An 18,694-nucleotide genomic window follows, 5' to 3' on the forward strand; every position below is an offset into this window, starting at 1 on the left:
CTATGAGTGATAATTAGAGGTCTAGTCTACCATCAGTTAGTATTAATGAGAGCTACATATGAGCCTTGAGAAGATAAAAGACTGCTTATTGTAGCACACTATTATATCAATTGTAGCAGACGTATACAAAACATTTAATGAATTTATACACATAATACACCACTTTCCCAATTAACTACTCAGGGGAACACTTCCAAGCACAGGCCACTTTCTGTAATTTCTGTCCAAAGTATTTTTAAATGTATATTTAAAAAAAAAGTTTAACAGTAAAGTTGTCTTAATAAAAAAAATAAAATCTAAAGCGCTATTTAATTAATTTATATTTTGAAGCCCCTGTAATTGCAGTCCTTGGTTTAATGGGAACTTGACAAATAGTGGCAAGCAAGGACAAAAACTAGAAAGTTAAGAATACTGAATTTTTGTTGTGCTGTACTTACCCAGAGCAATTGATTCTACTGCCTGTGGTAATTAGTTCAACAACAGTAATTTCAGCAGGGTGATCTTAAAAATGTGAAATCACTTTGACTCACAACCTTGAGAAATATCAGCTCAGTGTTTTCAGCCTGGTCATTAAAATACAGGGATTTCCATCACAAAAGCAACACACAGAATTTAATAAAATTGCAAACTACGCTGATAAAGTCCTGTATTGAGCCAGAATGAAAAATGAAGTATCTGATCTGTGAAAATGATGCTCCCTTCAGGGTAGAATTAAGGTAATTGGCTGGACTTTTAGAGCCAGTTTAGACTGAGGTCATCAGCACTTTTCTTGGCCCATGGACAGAAAAGTTTAGTTTCAAGTGAGACTTTCAGATACAATAAAAAGCCACAACATGAAATGAGGCAAAATGGGGATATGACAAGAAATTCACCCATGAGTTTAGTTTTACATAGAATGCTGTGAATGGTACCATTTTTGTGATTCAGTAATAAATCCTAGAACCATCAAGCTACATTGAAAAATGGGAAAAGCAACCAGAGCAAATAATTGCTAGTCGCCATGCAAGATTACAGAATACACTAAACATTCATATTAATAGAAATCTGTTTCACAACCACAGTAATACAAATAAAGAATAATGGTATGAACAACAGTCCAGGCAATATCTTACCCTCTTTCCCATCTACAGGTTTTGATACTTCCATATCAAAGTTCTCTTGCATTTGTTGGCCTTTGAAACAACTGAGATGTTCTTGTTCTATTAGATTACTTTCTTCTTCTTCTAATGGCTGCCATGTACCATCAATAAACCACTGCCCACGCATTACAGGGATTTTATCCGTTTCTAAAAAGCAAACAGGAGGGATTTAGCATTCAACATACCAGAAATTGGCACTAAAGTAAAAGAATTCAAATTTTGTTATGTTTTGATGACAATCTAACTTCATGGTTGGAACCCTTAATGTGGTAATTGCTGTTGACTTATTACTAAAGAGTAACTTTTCCTTTGCGGACCAATTCAATATTTTTAAAATGGTCCAATTTACATGCTGGCAAGAAGGTGATTTTTAGGGATTTCTTCAATATGGAAGCCAGAGATTCTATTAAAACATAAAACTGCATTCTCACTAAGGGCCAAATTTTTAGTCTCACTCCAAACTCTAAATCTGCATGAAACTATTTGTATTTACAAAATGAATAGCTGGGCATTCATCTTCCCAATTTGCACACAAAACATCAGAGGCCTGTGCTGAAAGTTTGCACCCAAGTGTATCCTTATAGTCATTAGTGGCTGTTGCCCAATGTAAGTGGAGGATCTGCAGGTAGCAATCTGCAACCCCTTCCCATTTGCAAGCTAATATTATATTCAAAGTGAAAAACTGGCACACTGTAGTCAGGGGTGTCACCATGAAGCGTTTCAGTGGAGGACAAAGGAGTTGGGGGAGAAGTGGGAAGCAAAAAGTGCATCCTCTCCCCCTCTCAAAATGAAGAGCTGGGACACTTTTACATAAAGGGCACAGTGGGAGAACAGTTTTTATTCCTTTGTGACCATTGTGCTGTTCGCTCCTAGTCCCAAATCATTCACCTCAAATCTCTCTTACCCTTTCATCACTCCTACCCTCTCTCTCTTTCGGACACCTACACCTCCTCCATGTCCAGGCTCAGAACTCTTCCTCCTCCTACCTCACACCCACCAACATCAAGCTCCAACACCCCACTCTCCCTCTGTTCAGAACGCACACACACACGCTTGCTGGGAAGGGAAAAGCAGGAACAAAAGCTGAAAAGAGCATATTCTCTTTCCTCATGGCTCAACTGATGTAGTTCCACAAAAGCCTGTATTCCTGGCTCTGTGCCTCTTCCTTTGGTGCCTTCCATCTAATGTACTGCTGAGCCAGAAGTCCTTGGTGGAAGTCAGTTGTCCTATAGTCTTGGGGTTCGAGCAGACCACGCCTCACCAGAAGTCCCTCAGAGGAACCAGGTGAGCCACTGATTTCTTACAAAGGTAGGCTCCAAAGAAAACAACTGGGGCATGCATAGCAGGTGTATATACAGCTAAACAAATTTAGACATGTTCTGTATGTCTGGGAGCTAAGAACTCTAGACAATGACAAGGAGTTCTTCCGAAAGAGACTAACAAAGAACATGGCTTCATTATTGAAAAGAGCCAGGCCCCCCTAAAAAGAGAGATTTTTTGGGGAGAATGGAGAAAGCAGCTCTCCTCTGGACAGTTTGTCAACAGTTGGGGGGAAATGAAAAGAAACAAATGGAGGCACAGACAAGGACTGTAAGGGTTATCACCACTAAGTTTTCCCCTTTGTCATTAGGAGTTCTAACCAACTGTAGTAAGGTTCTCTTCAGAACTTGCCCACATGAGAATAAGGCAGATGTTCTATATTTTATTCTTTGTTTTTACCAGTATTTTCTCCTTTTTATTTACAAGATACCGCTTAGTTTTTCTGAGCTTTCCATCTAACAATACACACACTGCATTGAGGTATAATCCTTACAAGTTCATGGGAGAACCAAGAGGGCTAGATCTCTCAAGCATTCGAATACAATCGCTATATAGCGCATAGCTTTTCCAATGTAGTGCAAACAGGTATTTGAAAAACGTTTTCACAGGAGGTTCACCAGAGGGAGAAGCTGCTTCCAGAGCATCCTGAATGGCAACCACCTTCCTGTCTCCCTGTAGCAGGGAGCTGGGACGTAACGGGAGGGGAAAGGAAAGCGGAAGAAATGCAGCTACAGCCACTTTGGGAGCAGAGCGTCAACTGGTTCTGGAGCAGCTAGGTATAGCTGGGGGTGGATGGGTGGTGATCCTGGGCTGTTGAGGCAGTCAGGGTACTAGGGTGGTCTGCAGTGTTAGGAGTGTGTGGGATAGCTTGGCACAGCTGGGGGGTGGGTAGAGTAGAAGGCCTGCAGCAGCTGGAGGATTAGTGATGGGAGCTTGTTGCAGATGGCCTGGGAGGAGCCTAGGGCTACAGTTAGCTTCCTTCACTTGGTGCTGCCAGCTGCTGAAGAAGCAACAAGAGAAACCTCCTAAGATGCCTGCAGAGAATGCATCACAGAGTCCACTAGTGGCTAGGAGAACTGCAGGCAGCCCTGTAAGGCAGCAACAACCCTTTAAGTCCCAATTCCTCCCCACAGACAAAACTCCTTTCCAAAACTCAGGCTCCAAACAGTGCAGGCCTCTCTCACCCCCAGGTTCCTCTAGATGCTAGATATTTCCCCCCAGTCCCAGCACATACCAGCTAAACCCCTTCCAGGGCTCCCCAAAGACTCCCCAACTTCTGATGCTCCCAAACACTGCTCCCCTTCTCACCAGAGCCCAACTCTCTCTGCTGCCCATTCTGCCTCTCTCTGTCACCAGTTATGTATAGAGCATAGCTTGTGAGTCAAGGCAGGCAAGGCTGGCAATGTCATTCAGAAATCAAAAGCAGCAGACAACTCAAAAAAGTTTCATCAAACTTATGGTTGCACAGCTCAGAACAGTTATTCTGTGTAAGGATCAAAAGTTGTCTATGTCCAAGATATTTTGTGTGTGAGTGAGAGAGACAGAGAGATTTGGGATTTGTGAGGAATCTGGTTAACTACAGGAATACAAAAAAATGTGAGGAAAATAGCAAAATTTCTGAAAGGGTGTCCTTTTAAACATCTGCTCTGCAAAAGATAGTAAATATTTCATTTGACATGCAAAATTCAGTTGTCCTATGAAAAGTTATTGTGCCATGTCTGGACTCTAAATTCAGTCATTAAAAGTGTGAAATAAAAGGCATTTTTGGTCCTGTTTAAATGCAAACTTTAACTATGGAGTCACCAACCACCACCTACATAATACAAGACTAGGGTGGGGAGCAAAAAGTGAATTTCAGCAAGTGGGGCCTCATGAACCAGTTATTCATTTTAAGCTGTGCTGTATTCCCCTATATTTTACACCTGTCACATATATGTTTCATGATGGAATTAATTTGTACACACAGTAAGGCTGCTCTTTGCAACAAAGGAATGTGTGTGGTAAAACTGAATTCACATGATGTGTGGGTGTTCATGATGGAATACATTGTTGATGGAAGCCAAGATGCAACTATTCCACGCATAAATCTTTACAAGAAATTCTTCAGTTCTTCACTAAGTATCTGATCAGATTACACTCCTTCCATAGCTTCTTAAAACTGTATGTACTTTAAAGCTGTCATCAGAACAAGTGATTCCAAATTTTACATTACAGATTAAATGACTAAAACACTGCTTTCAATTTTTAAGGACCCCAAAACTTTTCAACTGTAATTTTCCTGCCCACAAATCTTCAAAACCTAAATTTTAAAATAAAAAGTTTAATTTTAACATTTTCAAACCCTTCCTGACAGAATTTCTCTTGGTGGTGCTTTGCTGCTGCAGGCTGTAACATTCAACAGCAGTACCCAGGCTATTGACAGGGACAGTCTCCTCCTCACAGACAATCTTAGTCAAGAAGGTGAGACTAGTTTTGAAAAGCCAAAATTCGATTTTAAAAAGTTGTTAAGGTGGCTTAATTTTTAAGGAAACCAACCATATTTCAGGTTCCATGTATGGAACGGGCATGAGTTCATGTGAGAGTGTAACATTCCAAAGATGTTTTTTTGGTAGGGTAGGATTGTTGACCAGGATTAGAGTAATTACATTCTGCCTCCCTAAAGTCCCAATGAAGTTTCAAATGGAAGCAGTATTCTTCCTTTCTTCCTCTAAACTGCTGTGCAATACAGCTATACCCATACTACCCTGAGCTGTAATCTTGTCAGATTTCACAAGGTAAAATAAGATAGGATTGGTCAGTACTTCAGTGAGAGACCTGGAAGGAAAATCGAGATGGTACAGGAAAACAGTCAGTAAGTGGCAGTTTTCCTTCCGTGTCTGTAATGACATTATCCTACCACTGTATTAGGGAACACTAACTTTCAGATGAGAAACAACCAACCTTGTGACCATTTTTGATCACTGAATATTCCATGGGACTTCTCACAAAAGTAGGAATGTTTGGTAAAGCTGATATGAATAGTTTTTCATTAGCATTTGTGTTTAATTTTCTTCACTGATACTACAGTAATGGGTGTATTAGAAATGTTTAGACAGGGACTTTAGTCCTGGGCAAATTCTAGTATGGATTATGATGTTCTACCGACCTAAAATTTCCCTGCACTTTCAGTTATACACCATAGTCTTCATTTCCTGCCTTTAAACTAGAGTGTAATAAATCCTGGATACTGCTAATCAGTTGTCATGTTCTGCTCACAAAGACTGCATTTCAGTAGCAAGTGGAGCAACTATATATCAGGATTAAGCAATTACACTGGGTCAATTAGAGGACCAAAGGAGGTAAGGTTGGGAAAATATTACAGGACTTTTTTTTTTTGGTAAGCTCTAATGGTCCGGGGGGCAGGGGGCTGTGACTCCATGTCTTAGAGCTATGCCCCTGGCTCTGAATGCCAGAGTTCCTGGATTCAAATTCCAGGGATGCTTTGGTAGCTGGGGTACATCTAATTCTCCTTTAATTGTGGTTTGTGTTATGAAGTAGATCAGATTAGATGATCAAAATGTACCTGTCTTGCCTCAAAAAAAAAAAAAAAAAAAATCTATGAAATGTCTAGAAATTGGTTTGTAAATTGCACTTAAAAATTAGGATAGGCACAAAAAAAATTAAATAAAAAAGTTATTACAGTTTTCACCAATGTATGGTGAAATCCCAAAACTTCCATTTCAGCCTCATAATTGTTTCAAGTGAATTCTTCATCTTAAGTTTTTTACTTTTTGTGAATGTTTAAGCAAAATTAATACAGCCATTTTGAAGACACACTTTCCCCTGATGTTTCAACTGAAATTTTTGCCAAAGCATAACTCAAAACCAGCAGACACCTAAAACCCACCCTTCAAACAAAGTATACTTCCTAGTCCTCACTATGGAACATTACTGCTTCAAGAAAAAAAGGTTCTTTCAGCAGCCTAAGCAGTGCACTCTATATAATGTATTTGATGCTCCTCCCCCGACTCCCTAAATTAAAGGTGTGCTGTGATATTTGTTCCTTCTCTTCCCTCAGACCTTTTTAAAAAAGGATGGGGGGACGGGTGGAATTAATTGTTTTAATGCCAGTTTTCGAATTTAAGGTTGAGAAATCAAGCACTGAAAAGCTAGAAAATTCTAAAAATTAAGGACATGATTTTTATAAGCACTTAAGTAATTTAGAAGCAAAGCCCAATTGTGCTCCTCAGTGACTTAGACACTTGAAAATTCCAACCTACAATTTCTACTATGTTATCTGGATATGTTGCATGTACTGTACGTACATTTTAGCCTTGATTTCCTTGGGAAATTAAACCCTTAACGGTATTTAGTATCTAACTTACACTATAAAATTGTGTGTCAAATCTTCATTTCTGGAACTTCCCGACTTCGATGTGTTAATGTCTCAGTCTTAACATTGAATCAATGCTTTTTCTTTCACATTTAATGTTTTACTCCTTTGCTTGCCATTGGTGAAGTTTTACTAATTTTGTTGCTTTGCTTTACTTTTTGTCCCCAAAATTTTGATTCACACGGAGGTATTTCCCTTGACTTCTTGACTTCCCCAACTTTTACACATATAGTCTATAGTTTGCAATGACTTAGGTGTGAAGATATCAATATGTTTGGCTGGTTATTCATTTGCATGGTGTGTATATACAAGATCTTTAAAAACAAATTTCAATGCCAGAGATGACAAGTGGAAGAAAAAGGTGACAAACCAGAAAGTATTCTGTTCTAATTATTCACATAAATTTTACTAGTCTTATAAAAAAGTTTAAGCACAAGAAATTAAACTGCACAAAAAAATTACTCAATTTCATTCTTTCATAGACAAACATTTTTTTCTGGAAGGAGTTGTAAGAACGCTCTCACTGCAGGGAGTATGTTCATTGTAATGTAACAGTAAGACCTCCGTTTTGATATATAATTGTTTTAAAATCATTACGCGAAAATCAATTTTTAAATCATACAGCCATAAACCCAAACCAAAGAGATGTGGCTGACTATTTAGGCAGGCATTCCTAGCAATTAGGACTGAATAAACCTGCCACCATGGAATTTAAAACAATAAAAAGCAAAATAAAGCCATGAAACATCAAATTAGTGGTAGAATGATGAACAATCAATAGTTATTATGAATGAAGGGATAAAGGCCTGTGGATACCAATCTGAATGGCTCATAAGTCCTTTTGAAAGGAAAGGAAAAGGTAGTTTTTAAAATAGAATTTGTATGTATTTAAAAACACCTTTTCCTTTCAAAAGGACTTACTCACATTGTGTGTGTAAGTAATATTACATATTAGAGCCACTGGAAGCTCAGGAGACTGCAACAGCCATTTCATCGTATAGCAACTCTACACTACAATTTAGGACAGGAATTGAATACTGCATCCAGTTAAAACTGGACGACAAGTTCTGCCCAAACTGCAATTCCTCTTCACTTCTCTCCTTCACACTGCTACCGGAACCTTGTGATCTGCAGTGTGATTAAAATACTATACAATTTTAAAATCTTGACAGATACACATTGACACAGAAAGCGAGGTTTAAATGATTCCTCACTCATTCCACTTGAATCAGAACTGTAAATTGCTACACTAAAATGTACAGAGACAAATTATTAAAAAATTAAGCTTGAACAAAAAGCAATGAGGAAAACTGTCTAAAGCATATCAATAAAAGCTACTGTGACATTGCACTCGATATGATTTTATGAAAATATGCTAATAAGTGTGAATTTAATGTAACTGGAATATGCTTTATGCAAAAGGTCTCTTGTAAGGTATCATTACAAAGCTTAGAATCTACTGAGTGTGGTCATCCTATTTGTATAAATGTATCACTCTTGTATCTGAAACCAGATGAAATATAACTCTGAGGTCCTACTGTAATTATGCAAAGAGTGGGCCATTAATGGTGGTTTGGAATCTTGATGACTCCCATTAACCAGGACAATTGACTGCAGATGGCTCTGTTTACTTGTAAGTCTTCCTGTATACGTATGTGCTGGCAAACGGGGAATGAAGTCTTACAGTGACATGTGATCATGTCACCTGAACTGGAATCCATCTTTAACCTGGTGCTTTTCCATTTAGAAGGAGGGATGGGAACCCAGAGGGACAAAGGATTCCCGCCTTGTGCAAAAGATATATAAGGGGGTGGAAAAGAACAAAGGGGGCTGCAGTCATGAAAAATCCCCTAGCTACCACCTGAGCTGGAACAAGGACTGTACCGGGGAAAGGACTGTGCCCAGACTAGGAAGGCATCCAGTCTGTAAAAGAAACTTATTGAAACATCTCTGAGGGAGAGATTTTATCTGTATTCAGTTTTCTTACTGTATTAGGCTTAGACTTGGGTGTTTTATTTTATTTTGCTTGGTAATTCACTTTGTTCTGTCTGTTTTTACTTGAAACCACTTAAATCCTACTTTTTGCATTTAATAAAATCACTTTTTACTTATTAATTAACCCAGAGTATGTATTAATACCTGGGGGGCAAACAGCTGTGCATCTCTCTCTATCAGTGTTATAGAGGGCAAACAATTTATGAGTTTACCCTGTATAAGCTTTATACAGGGTAAAACGGATTTATTTGGGGTTTAGACCCCATTGGGAGTTGAGTATTTGAGAGCTGGAGACAGGAGCACTTAAGCTGTTTTCAGTTAAGCCTGCAGCTTGTGGGGGACGTGGTTCAGACTTGGATCTGTGTTTGCAGCAGGCAAGCATGTCTGGCTCAAACCAGGCAAAGGAACTGAAGTCCCAAGCTGGCAGGGAAAACAAGCTGAGGTAGTCTAGGCACATTAGATGGCAGTCCCAAAGGGGTTTCTGTGATCCAACCCATCACAGCTACTATTCAATATGGTAAACACACACATACACAAAGAATAATAGTAGGATATGAGAGTTAGATACAATAAACAGTTTTCATTTCACTGCTGCAAAACTGACTAGTCTGTCAATGTTGCTGTTTGGTAAAGCTAAGGCAGTTCCAGGGCCTCTAGTTCTGCTCAGTCTGAAGTGAAGACATCTATATTGGTTTACACTCAGTTTATAATTGTAAGAACATCTTCACTAATAAGAGCTAGAAATTTAAATTTTACTTAAATAAAAGCCTAACTTTTGCAAAAATTGATGGCTTACTTTCAAACCTCTCAACCTACCTAGGTCCAAATGCAGAACAAAATGTGTGACAAAGAATCAAAAATAAGATTCCCCAAAAATTATTCATGCAAGAAACTTAAAATCTGTGAGATTCCTTCCTTGAGCGTAAATAACCTTCTAGAAACTTAGTTTCATTATTATTATGGTTGTAAATAATTTGACAAGAGTCAGAGATCCCTGGGACCACAACGAATGGTTTCGAAATGAAAGACATTTGAGAGGTACATTTAGGGTAGGTCTACACAGCCTGCAGCAGCAAGCCTCCCAGCCTGGGGCCCACAGACGCAGGCTTGCGGGGCTCACACTAGCTATCATGCTAAAAATAGCTGAGTAGATGTTGCAGCTTGGGCTGGAGTTCAAGCTCTGAAGCCTAGGGAGAGGAGCGGGCTCCAGAGCCCAAGTGACAACTTCAAAGCACCGTCTACACAGCTATTTTTAGCACGGTAGTGTGAGCCCCAGTCTGTTGACCTATTCTGGCAGGCTCACTGCCGTGGGCTGTGTAGACATACTGTTAGAGCCCCCGGCACTAATCAGTGAAAAATTCTCACTTGCTACTTGTAAATGGCTTTTTCTCAAGCCCTGCTAGCAAAAGTTAATCAGCTTCTTTCTTCAAACAAAGTGATCCGGATAATCACAAATAAGTAAACATATACAAAATTAAAAACCTGTTTGAACTATTGGAATGTACATGTGCTGTAGCCCTTTATCCTTCCCTACTCCATCTCCTTCCTGAAGGCTGTTCCCTTCTTTCATAGTATCGTGTCTAAAATTATGTCTTCTGCACACAAAAAAGTGTGATCTGTAAAATTCACCTTCAGTGCAGTTTCACTGGTGGTAGCAAGAGTGTGGTTATTGTAAGTTATAAGGGACAGAACTTAGGTGTTTTTTACCACTGTGTTAACTCGAGTCCCATAAACACTACAGCTTGCACTATGACTGCCACTAGAGGTGCTACACTACTTGATAATGGTGGCCAACTGCTGGTCCTATTCTTGTCAATGCACACATGTTTAGAGTGTTAGTTTTTTAAGATAGGGAACTTCCCATTCTATTTGTTCTACTTCTCCCACAAACTTAGCCAAGAGTGCACTTTCTTCAAGAGAGAACTCAGAGGACAGGAAGTTTTATTATGAGTATAGCCGATTACCAAAAAAAACAAGAGTAAACCATCCAAGACAGATAGAGATAATTGAAGAGTTATGTTTTACCCATGACAATTTTTTTTTCTACATAATGTTTGAAAGGAAAGGTCTGTGCAACAAAAGCCAACCACTTGGAGTAAGTTCAGTACTTGATATCATCTGGGCAACATCCTGGATTCCTTTTACAACTTGGTACTGTACAGATTTCTACCAATTCATCAAAAAATGATTTCAGAATGCAGTAGGTTACTACTATGAAAATGAATGGAAGCATTCATTTAATCCCAATTATGTTGACCTTTCTATGTTTTAATGGAAAGGTGCGCAAACTGCTGTGTTCTTTTGTGAGGAACAACACAACCTAAAGAAGGAGACTTTAGGTCTCTCATTGACTTAATATGGCCAGGATTTCATCCAGTGTCCCAACTCAGGGGAGTACTTTCATTTATAAAGTGGTGAGGAATCTTCCCCTGCTCTACTCTCAATAAAATATTTCCAAACTATTTATTGAGGGATTTGCAAAAATTAGAGAGGCGGGGGTATTCTTGGTGGCTAAAAACATTAAATGCAATCTGCTAAACAGGGTGGATAAAAATCAATTTTTTTTTTAAAGATAAAACAGATTTTTTAAATTTAAATCAGATTTTTTTGATAAAATGCTTTTTGAGGAAAAACCTAAGGATAGTTTTAATGAAGATGCCTTATAGCTCAAAGATATCTCATCATGGAATAGGGATTATAAATTCTAATTCTATAGTATGAGACAATATATTCATGTAATGTTTAAGAAAAGTTTTGTAAATGAGTTCCAATAATTCATGGATTAGGGACCCAATTTTATGGGGTTCCAGGGGCTTCTGTATAGATTATTTAGGTTAATCTTTCTATCTACCCAATGGGACTCAGTGCTCAGTCTAGAAGATACCATCAGAGACGCTTAGTTTTGCAGTTCTCAAACTGTGGATTTGTGTCTCCAGAGATAACATGCTTGTTAACAGCAAAAATGTTTTTAAATAAAATAAATAAATAAATATATAGAGGTGAGAAATAACAGATCTCAACCCTATTGTCCCTCTGCAAATTTGTGTACACAGGGTCAATCCCTTACCTCTCTCTAAAAGTGTAAAGTTTCAAAAAGTTCAATGAATAGAAGATGGTGGGGGGCGGAATAGATCTGGACAAGGAGAAGAAGTCTGGAGATAAATGTGAGAAGGGAGGGACAGGCAGTAGAAACAAAAGTGAAACTGTTTGAGCAGCATATTCCAGAAGTCTTGAGGTCTTTCTGAGTGTAGCCTTCATTGATTTGAGATCTATCATACCATTCTCTCACTAGAAGGGATAGCCTATAATGGCAGCAGGCGGTAAAAGAGACCCAGTTCAGGAATAAGAACCATTCAAGAAATATATGTTTGCTGATGATGTTTTAAAAGAAAATCACACCAGTGAACTGGTGGAAGTTTCTTAAGCACATGGATTCAGAGACTGTTGAAGTGATAATCTCACTTAACAGCAGTAGCTTCTTTTGCCCATGTAGAAAGAATATTTTCTTCCTTTGGACTAATTCATTCCAAATTGAGAAATTGTTTGGGACCTGAAAAAGCAGGAAAGCTTGTTTTTCTTTTCCAGATTATGAAAAAAAACAGGAAAATGAAGGTGAATACGACTGAGCTAGCTACAGAAGCCAATATTTTAAAGTTTCTCATGTTGACCTGGCTGACACAGTCAATTTAATTTTTGTGGTTTTTTTTAAATATTTCATTTAACTATTTTAGTTAAAAACAATTAACAAAAACAAACCTGATTTTAAAAAACTTGAATGTTTTAACTAAATTCAAAAATTCATATGCTTGTTTTGTTAAAATATTATATGTTTGCTGTTGAACAAAAAAAATCCAGAATACATAACATTGTTGTTTTAGTTAAATAAAACAAACAATTTAAATGTCTGTCTGGTGATGTTCTCCTCCTAAAACAGCATGGCAAGAAAATCCTCCAAATATTAATGATTAACCTGTTGAAATGGAGATATTTATGAAGTCATTGGGAGGTGAACTATCTGCTTCAATTACCTTTGGTAAATGAAATAACCAAAACAATCATTCGTTTTCTGATATAGCTGTAAAACTAATCTGAAAAGTTTTCAAAATAAATCATTTAAAAAATGTATAGTGTGTCCCTTCTAAAAATGAAACCTACATCTATCTCTGAGTTGTGAAGAATATGTATTAAGGTTATAACCACCAGCAAGAAGGCACTTTTATTTAGAAATCCATGATTAAATCGAGTCTTCCTGACTAGTGATTTAAATCAAATCCACCCTGCTGCTAAACAAAGAGATTCTCTTCTCTTTCCAGATTTAGGCCCTGATCCCACAAACAGTTACACATACAAGCAAGTTACCCATTCAACTCACATCTACTGTCACCCAAGTGGACTAAATGGGGAAAGGAACAAGGATTCCACTCCCTCTGTGAAAAGGAAATGCGAAGCTGCCTTATGTAAACAAGCCACTTTGGGTATTCTGCAACAACTTGTAAACATGTTTCTATGAAGCACATTTAATCAGTTTATAACATTGACCAGCAGGTTCCAAAACCATAAGACTTTCAATCTTCAGATCTAGTTCAATTATCACACATAATGCACATGAAAGAAAAGGGAAGATGCCTCCAAACCCACACTCAGGTTACTATTATATATCACCACAAAAGAAAGATTCTGATCCCACTGACTGGAAGAAAAAATTCACTTAATTTCATAAAATCTGGAATCATTCAGCAGACCAGCAATTGAGGTGGATCCTTTTGTTAATCATTCTTTTTTCAAGCCATTAGTAAAATAAAAGATTCTGAGTCTGATCAACTGTTTCCACAGATCTTCTATTAACATTCATGTCAGTTTCTTAATCAGGTAAAGACACATCTAAATACATATGGACTACTGCATTCAAATATAAAACAGGGCTACAGTTCCAGTTTTTAGGAAATTTAATTGATGGGGCTGTATTTTTTAAATATAAAGTAATGAGTCTGCGTCAGACTTCAGATTACCATAATTTAGTCATATATATAAAAATCTTGAAATCCATTTTACATAGGTCTAATATGAAGGTAAAGGAAACCAGCTCCCTTGGACTTTGTATCTGTAATCTATACTTTGCCTGGCAGAGTGGCTCTTGTTTTTAAATTAAACACAGCAAATTGACAGGAGACTTTCCAGCATCTATGGACAGCAATTCCACACTCAAAACTTTGGTTTCCAAAAACATACAAATTTTGAGTATGTGGCAGGCAAGAGAGGTAGGGGAATAAATATTTTTCTTATCAGCAGATCCATTTGAGTCTTGTTAAACAATATTAGGAGATAAATTTCAGTAAAGGTTTGTGAATGTTCTTCTGTCTGAGCCTGGTATTTTTCAGAAAATAGCACTGTACCGGAAATCATTATATAATTAAGCAAGAACCTTATGACACTTCAGATTTTAGTGCCCAACCCAATGAAGGTTGGTAAAATTTAACTGAGATCATGTAGGGGCAATTTTGCTATCCTATCCAGTAAGAAGTCTCTGTGACGTTGTGTAGTCTATATGGTTTTATAAAAATTTAATAATAAGTGAATATCATGTAACTGAGATATGCTTCATGCAAAAGGTCTTTTGTAAGGTATCATTACAAAGCTTATAATCTACCGAGTGTGATCATCCTATTTGTAGAAATGTACCACTCTTGTATCTGAAACTAGAAATATGAAATACAACTCTGAGGGCCTATTGCAATTATGTAAAGTGTGGGCCATTAATGGTAGTTTGGAATCATAGAATCATAGAATATTAGGGTTGGAAGGGACCTCAGAAGGTCATCTAGTCCAACCCCCTGCTCAAAGCAGGACCAGTCCCCAACTAAATCATCCTAGCCAGGGCTTTGTCAAACCTGACCTTAAAAACCTCTAAGGAAGGAGATTCCACCATCTTTAACCTGGTGTTTTTCCAGTGAGGGGGTGGAAACCCAGAGAGAGACAAAGGATTCCCGCCTTATGCAAAAGATAAATAAAGAGGTGGAACAGAACAAAAGGGAAGAGCCATCATGAAGAATCCCCTAGCTACCACCTAAGCTGGAACAAGAACTGTACCAGGGGAAAGAATTGTGCCCAAGCCTGGAAGGTGTCCAGTCTGAGGAAAAAACTTACTGAAGCATCTCTAAGGGTGAGATTATCTGTATTTAGTTTGATTAGACATAGATTTGCGCATTTTATTTTATTTTGCTTGGTAACTTACTTTGTTCTGTCTGTTACTACTTGGAACCACTTAAATCCTACTGTCTGTATTTAATAAAATCATTTTTTACTTATTAACTCAGAGTATGTATTAATACCTGGGGGAGCAAACAACTGTGCATCTCTATCAGTGTTATAGAGGGCGAACAACTTATGAGTTTACCCTGCATAAGCTTTATACGAGGTAAAACGGATTTATTTGGGTTTAGACCCCATTGAGAGTTGGGCATCTGAGTGTTAAAGACAAGCACACTTCTGTGAGCTGTTTTCAGGTAAACCTGCAGCTTTGGGGCAAGTAATTCAGACCCCGGGTCTTTGTTGGAGCAGACGGGAGTGTCTGGCTCAGCAAGACGGGGTGCTGGAGTCCTGAGCTGGCAGGGAAAACAGGAGCAGAGGTAGTCTCGGCACATCAGTTGGCAGCTCCCAAGGGGGTTTCTGTGATCCAATCCGTCACAGTCTTCACTTACAGGGCTCTAAAATATCTGTTAAACAGAACTACAATCCAGACTCTGAAGAGCATAAAAACATCCCTTACACAAACACATGCATGCACATTCTGAATAATAGTAGGCATGGCATTGGATGTATGAATGACTATGGTCAAAAAGAGTTCTTTAGCTCTGTGCCAGTCAAGGCTTATCGGTGACTAACACCTTCTTTGCTGGTAACATCAGAAGAAGAGCATCGTGGAACATAAGAACATAAGAAAGGCCGTACTGGGTCAGACCAAAGGTCCATCTAGCCCAGTATCTGTCTACCGACAGTGGCCAATGCCAGGTGCCCCAGAGGGAGTGAACCTAACAGGCAATGATCAAGTGATCTCTCTCCTGCCATCCATCTCCATCCTCTGACGAACAGAGGCTAGGGACACCATTCTTACCCATCCTGGCTAATAGCCATTTATGGACTTAGCCACCGGTTCAAGCACTGGTATCAGCTGAACTTGGTATTGACAAAACATACATATTTGAAAGATCTTGCATACATGATCCTTCCGAAGTGCAGACTGTGACACAGACCACTCTCGTTTGCTGCAAAGTGAAATTTCAAGCCAAGAAGATTGACCGTAATAAAACTGCCATACAACCTTGTATTCATTTGAGCCAAATCAACGATCCGGTCAAGAAACAGCTTTTTAATGAAGTAGCAGCAAAGACAGCCGGAACTAATTAAACTCCTTTAGATGCACAGGAAGTTCTGGAGACAAGTACATACAATGCAGCAATCAAGAGTTTTGGAAAGAGTACTAAGAAAAATGTTGACTGGTTCGTAGACCATTCTGAGATACCGCTGCCACTCACTGAGAGAAAACATCTGCCCTGATCACCTACAAGTCTACTACTACTGATTCACTCAGCAACCTAAGAGAAGCTTGTAAGGCTGTTCAAATAGCTTGCAGGAGGTGTGCTCAAGAATTTTGGCTGGGTTTCTGTGACAGTGTCCAAAGGTGACTGATGAAGGTGATAGTAGATGGTTGTATGAGGGCATTAGAAAGGCCATTAAGCTGATAAAGAACAAGACAGCTCCACTGAAAGATCTGGATGGCAATATCATAACTGATAAAAGGAAGCAACTGGTGAGGTACATTGAGCACTATGGAATGATATACTCAAGGGAGTCTGTAGCAGACTGTGAGTTAGACAAATTGCCTGGGTTTGAAGTTATAACTCCGCTGGATGCCAAACCTACACTAGAGGAACTTGAACAAAGCATCAAAAAGATTCCCAACAACAAAGCCTCAGGATCTGACTGTTCGCCTGCTAAAATCTACAAATGTGCAAACAAAGACTTGCTGCAAAGATTGCACGAGGTATTGCTACTCCGTTGGAAGGAAGAAACCGTTCCGCAAGATTTTAAGGATGGTCATTTCATCCAACTCTATAAAAACAAAGGAGGCAGAAGTGACTGTAATAACCACAGAGGTATCTCTCTTAACATTATGGGAAAAAATCTTAAACTGTATTCTTATACCTAGACTTCAAACTTTAGCGGAGATTATCTATCCTGAGAGCCAGTGTGGCTTCCGCTCAGGAAGGTCCACAATAGCCATGGTCTCCTCTGCAAGACAACTTCAGGAAAAGTGCAGAGAAAAGCATATTCCACTGTACATGGCTTTTATAGATTTAACAAAAGCCTTTGACAAGGTTAGTTGGTCAGGGCTTTACATTGTTCTGAAGAAGCTTGGTTGTCCACCTATATTGCTAAACCTTGTGAAATCTTTACACGATGGCATGAAGGCAACTGTAATTTATGAAAGCCAAGAGTCAGACTAATTTAACATCAACAACGAAGTGAGCAGGGTTGTGTACTGGCTCCTATATGGTTTAATATTTACTTCTCATTCCTGCTTGAACATGCGTTCCACGTTGCTCGAGAGGGTGTCTATCTTAGCACTAGACATGATGGAGGTTTGTTTAAAATTGCAAGGTTCAGAGCCAAGATGAAGGAGATCATCATAAGGGACCTGTTGTTTGAAGATGATGCAGCCCTTTAGGCTCACAGTGTTGATGCCTTACAACATCTTAATACCAAGTTCTCAGATTCATGAAAAATCTCTGGGCTAGGAATAAGCTTGAAAAAGACTGTTACCATGCACCAAGGCTCTTCAGAACCAGTTCCAGATATCACCTTAGATGGTATTTGTCTGGATGTTATTGACCAATTTTGCTATCTTGGCTCTACTGTTACCAGCAATGTAGATCTTGATGCCGAGCTCACTAGCAGGACTTTGCAAGACAGCATGGAACAATAACAAATTGTCAACTAAAGTGAAAATCCATATTTAAGAGACGTGTTTTATCTACTCTTCTATATGACTCAGAAACATGGACTTACATACCAAACAAACCAAAAGACTAAATAGCTTTGTAATCAGATGCTTGCATAAAATTCTTCTAATAAGATGGCAAGACAGGGTGACAAATGTGGAAGTGTTAAAATGTGCTGATGTGTCATTCATGGGAAGGTTGATTAGTAAGAAAAGACTCAGGTGGCTCGGACATGTCAAATTAATGCTGGATTACAGGATCCTGAAGAGTGTGCTGTACTCTGAAGCACGTGAAGGGTCTAGAAAGAGAGGCAGACTACTGCACTGATTTCGGGATGCTTATAAAGATGATTTAGTATCCTTTGGAATCTCTGTGGATGATTGGGAAAGGAGTGCAGAATGCCGCTCTGGTTCACAGAATATCAGGGTTGGAAGGGACCTCAGGAGGTCATCTAGTTCAACCCTCTGCTCAAAGCAGGACCAATTCCCAACTAAATCATCCCAGCCAGGGCTTTGTCAAGCCTGACCTTTAAAACCTCTAAGGAAGGAGATTCCACCACCTCCCTAGGTAACCCATTCCAGTGCTTCACCACCCTCCTAGTGAAAAAGTTTTTCCTAAGATCCAACCTAAACCTCCCCCACTGCAACTTGAGACCATTACTCCTTGTTCTGTCATCTGCTACCACTGAGAACAGTCTAGATCCATCCTCTTTGGAACCCCCTTTCAGGTAGTTGAAAGCAGCTATCAAATCCCCCCTCATTCTTCTCTTCTGCACACTAAACAATCCCAGTTCCTTCAGCCTCTCCTCATAAGTCATGTGCTCCAGCCCCCTAATCATTTTTGTTGCCTTCCACTGGACTTTTTCCAAT

General features: G+C 38.9%; 1 protein-coding gene across 1 annotated transcript in view; it reads right to left on the reverse strand.

Moving 5' to 3' along the window:
• Positions 1–18,694, reverse strand: part of DDHD1 (DDHD domain containing 1) — a 109,711-nt gene that overhangs the window by 80,866 nt on the left and 10,151 nt on the right. Inside the window, exon 2 of the mRNA XM_065403611.1 lies at positions 1,113–1,286. Within this exon, the coding sequence (XP_065259683.1) occupies positions 1,113–1,286 (174 nt within the window). The remainder of the gene's footprint in view (positions 1–1,112; positions 1,287–18,694) is intronic.

This window comes from Emys orbicularis, chromosome 4 (genome assembly GCF_028017835.1).
Source record: "Emys orbicularis isolate rEmyOrb1 chromosome 4, rEmyOrb1.hap1, whole genome shotgun sequence".
Classification (NCBI taxonomy): domain Eukaryota; kingdom Metazoa; phylum Chordata; order Testudines; family Emydidae; genus Emys; species Emys orbicularis.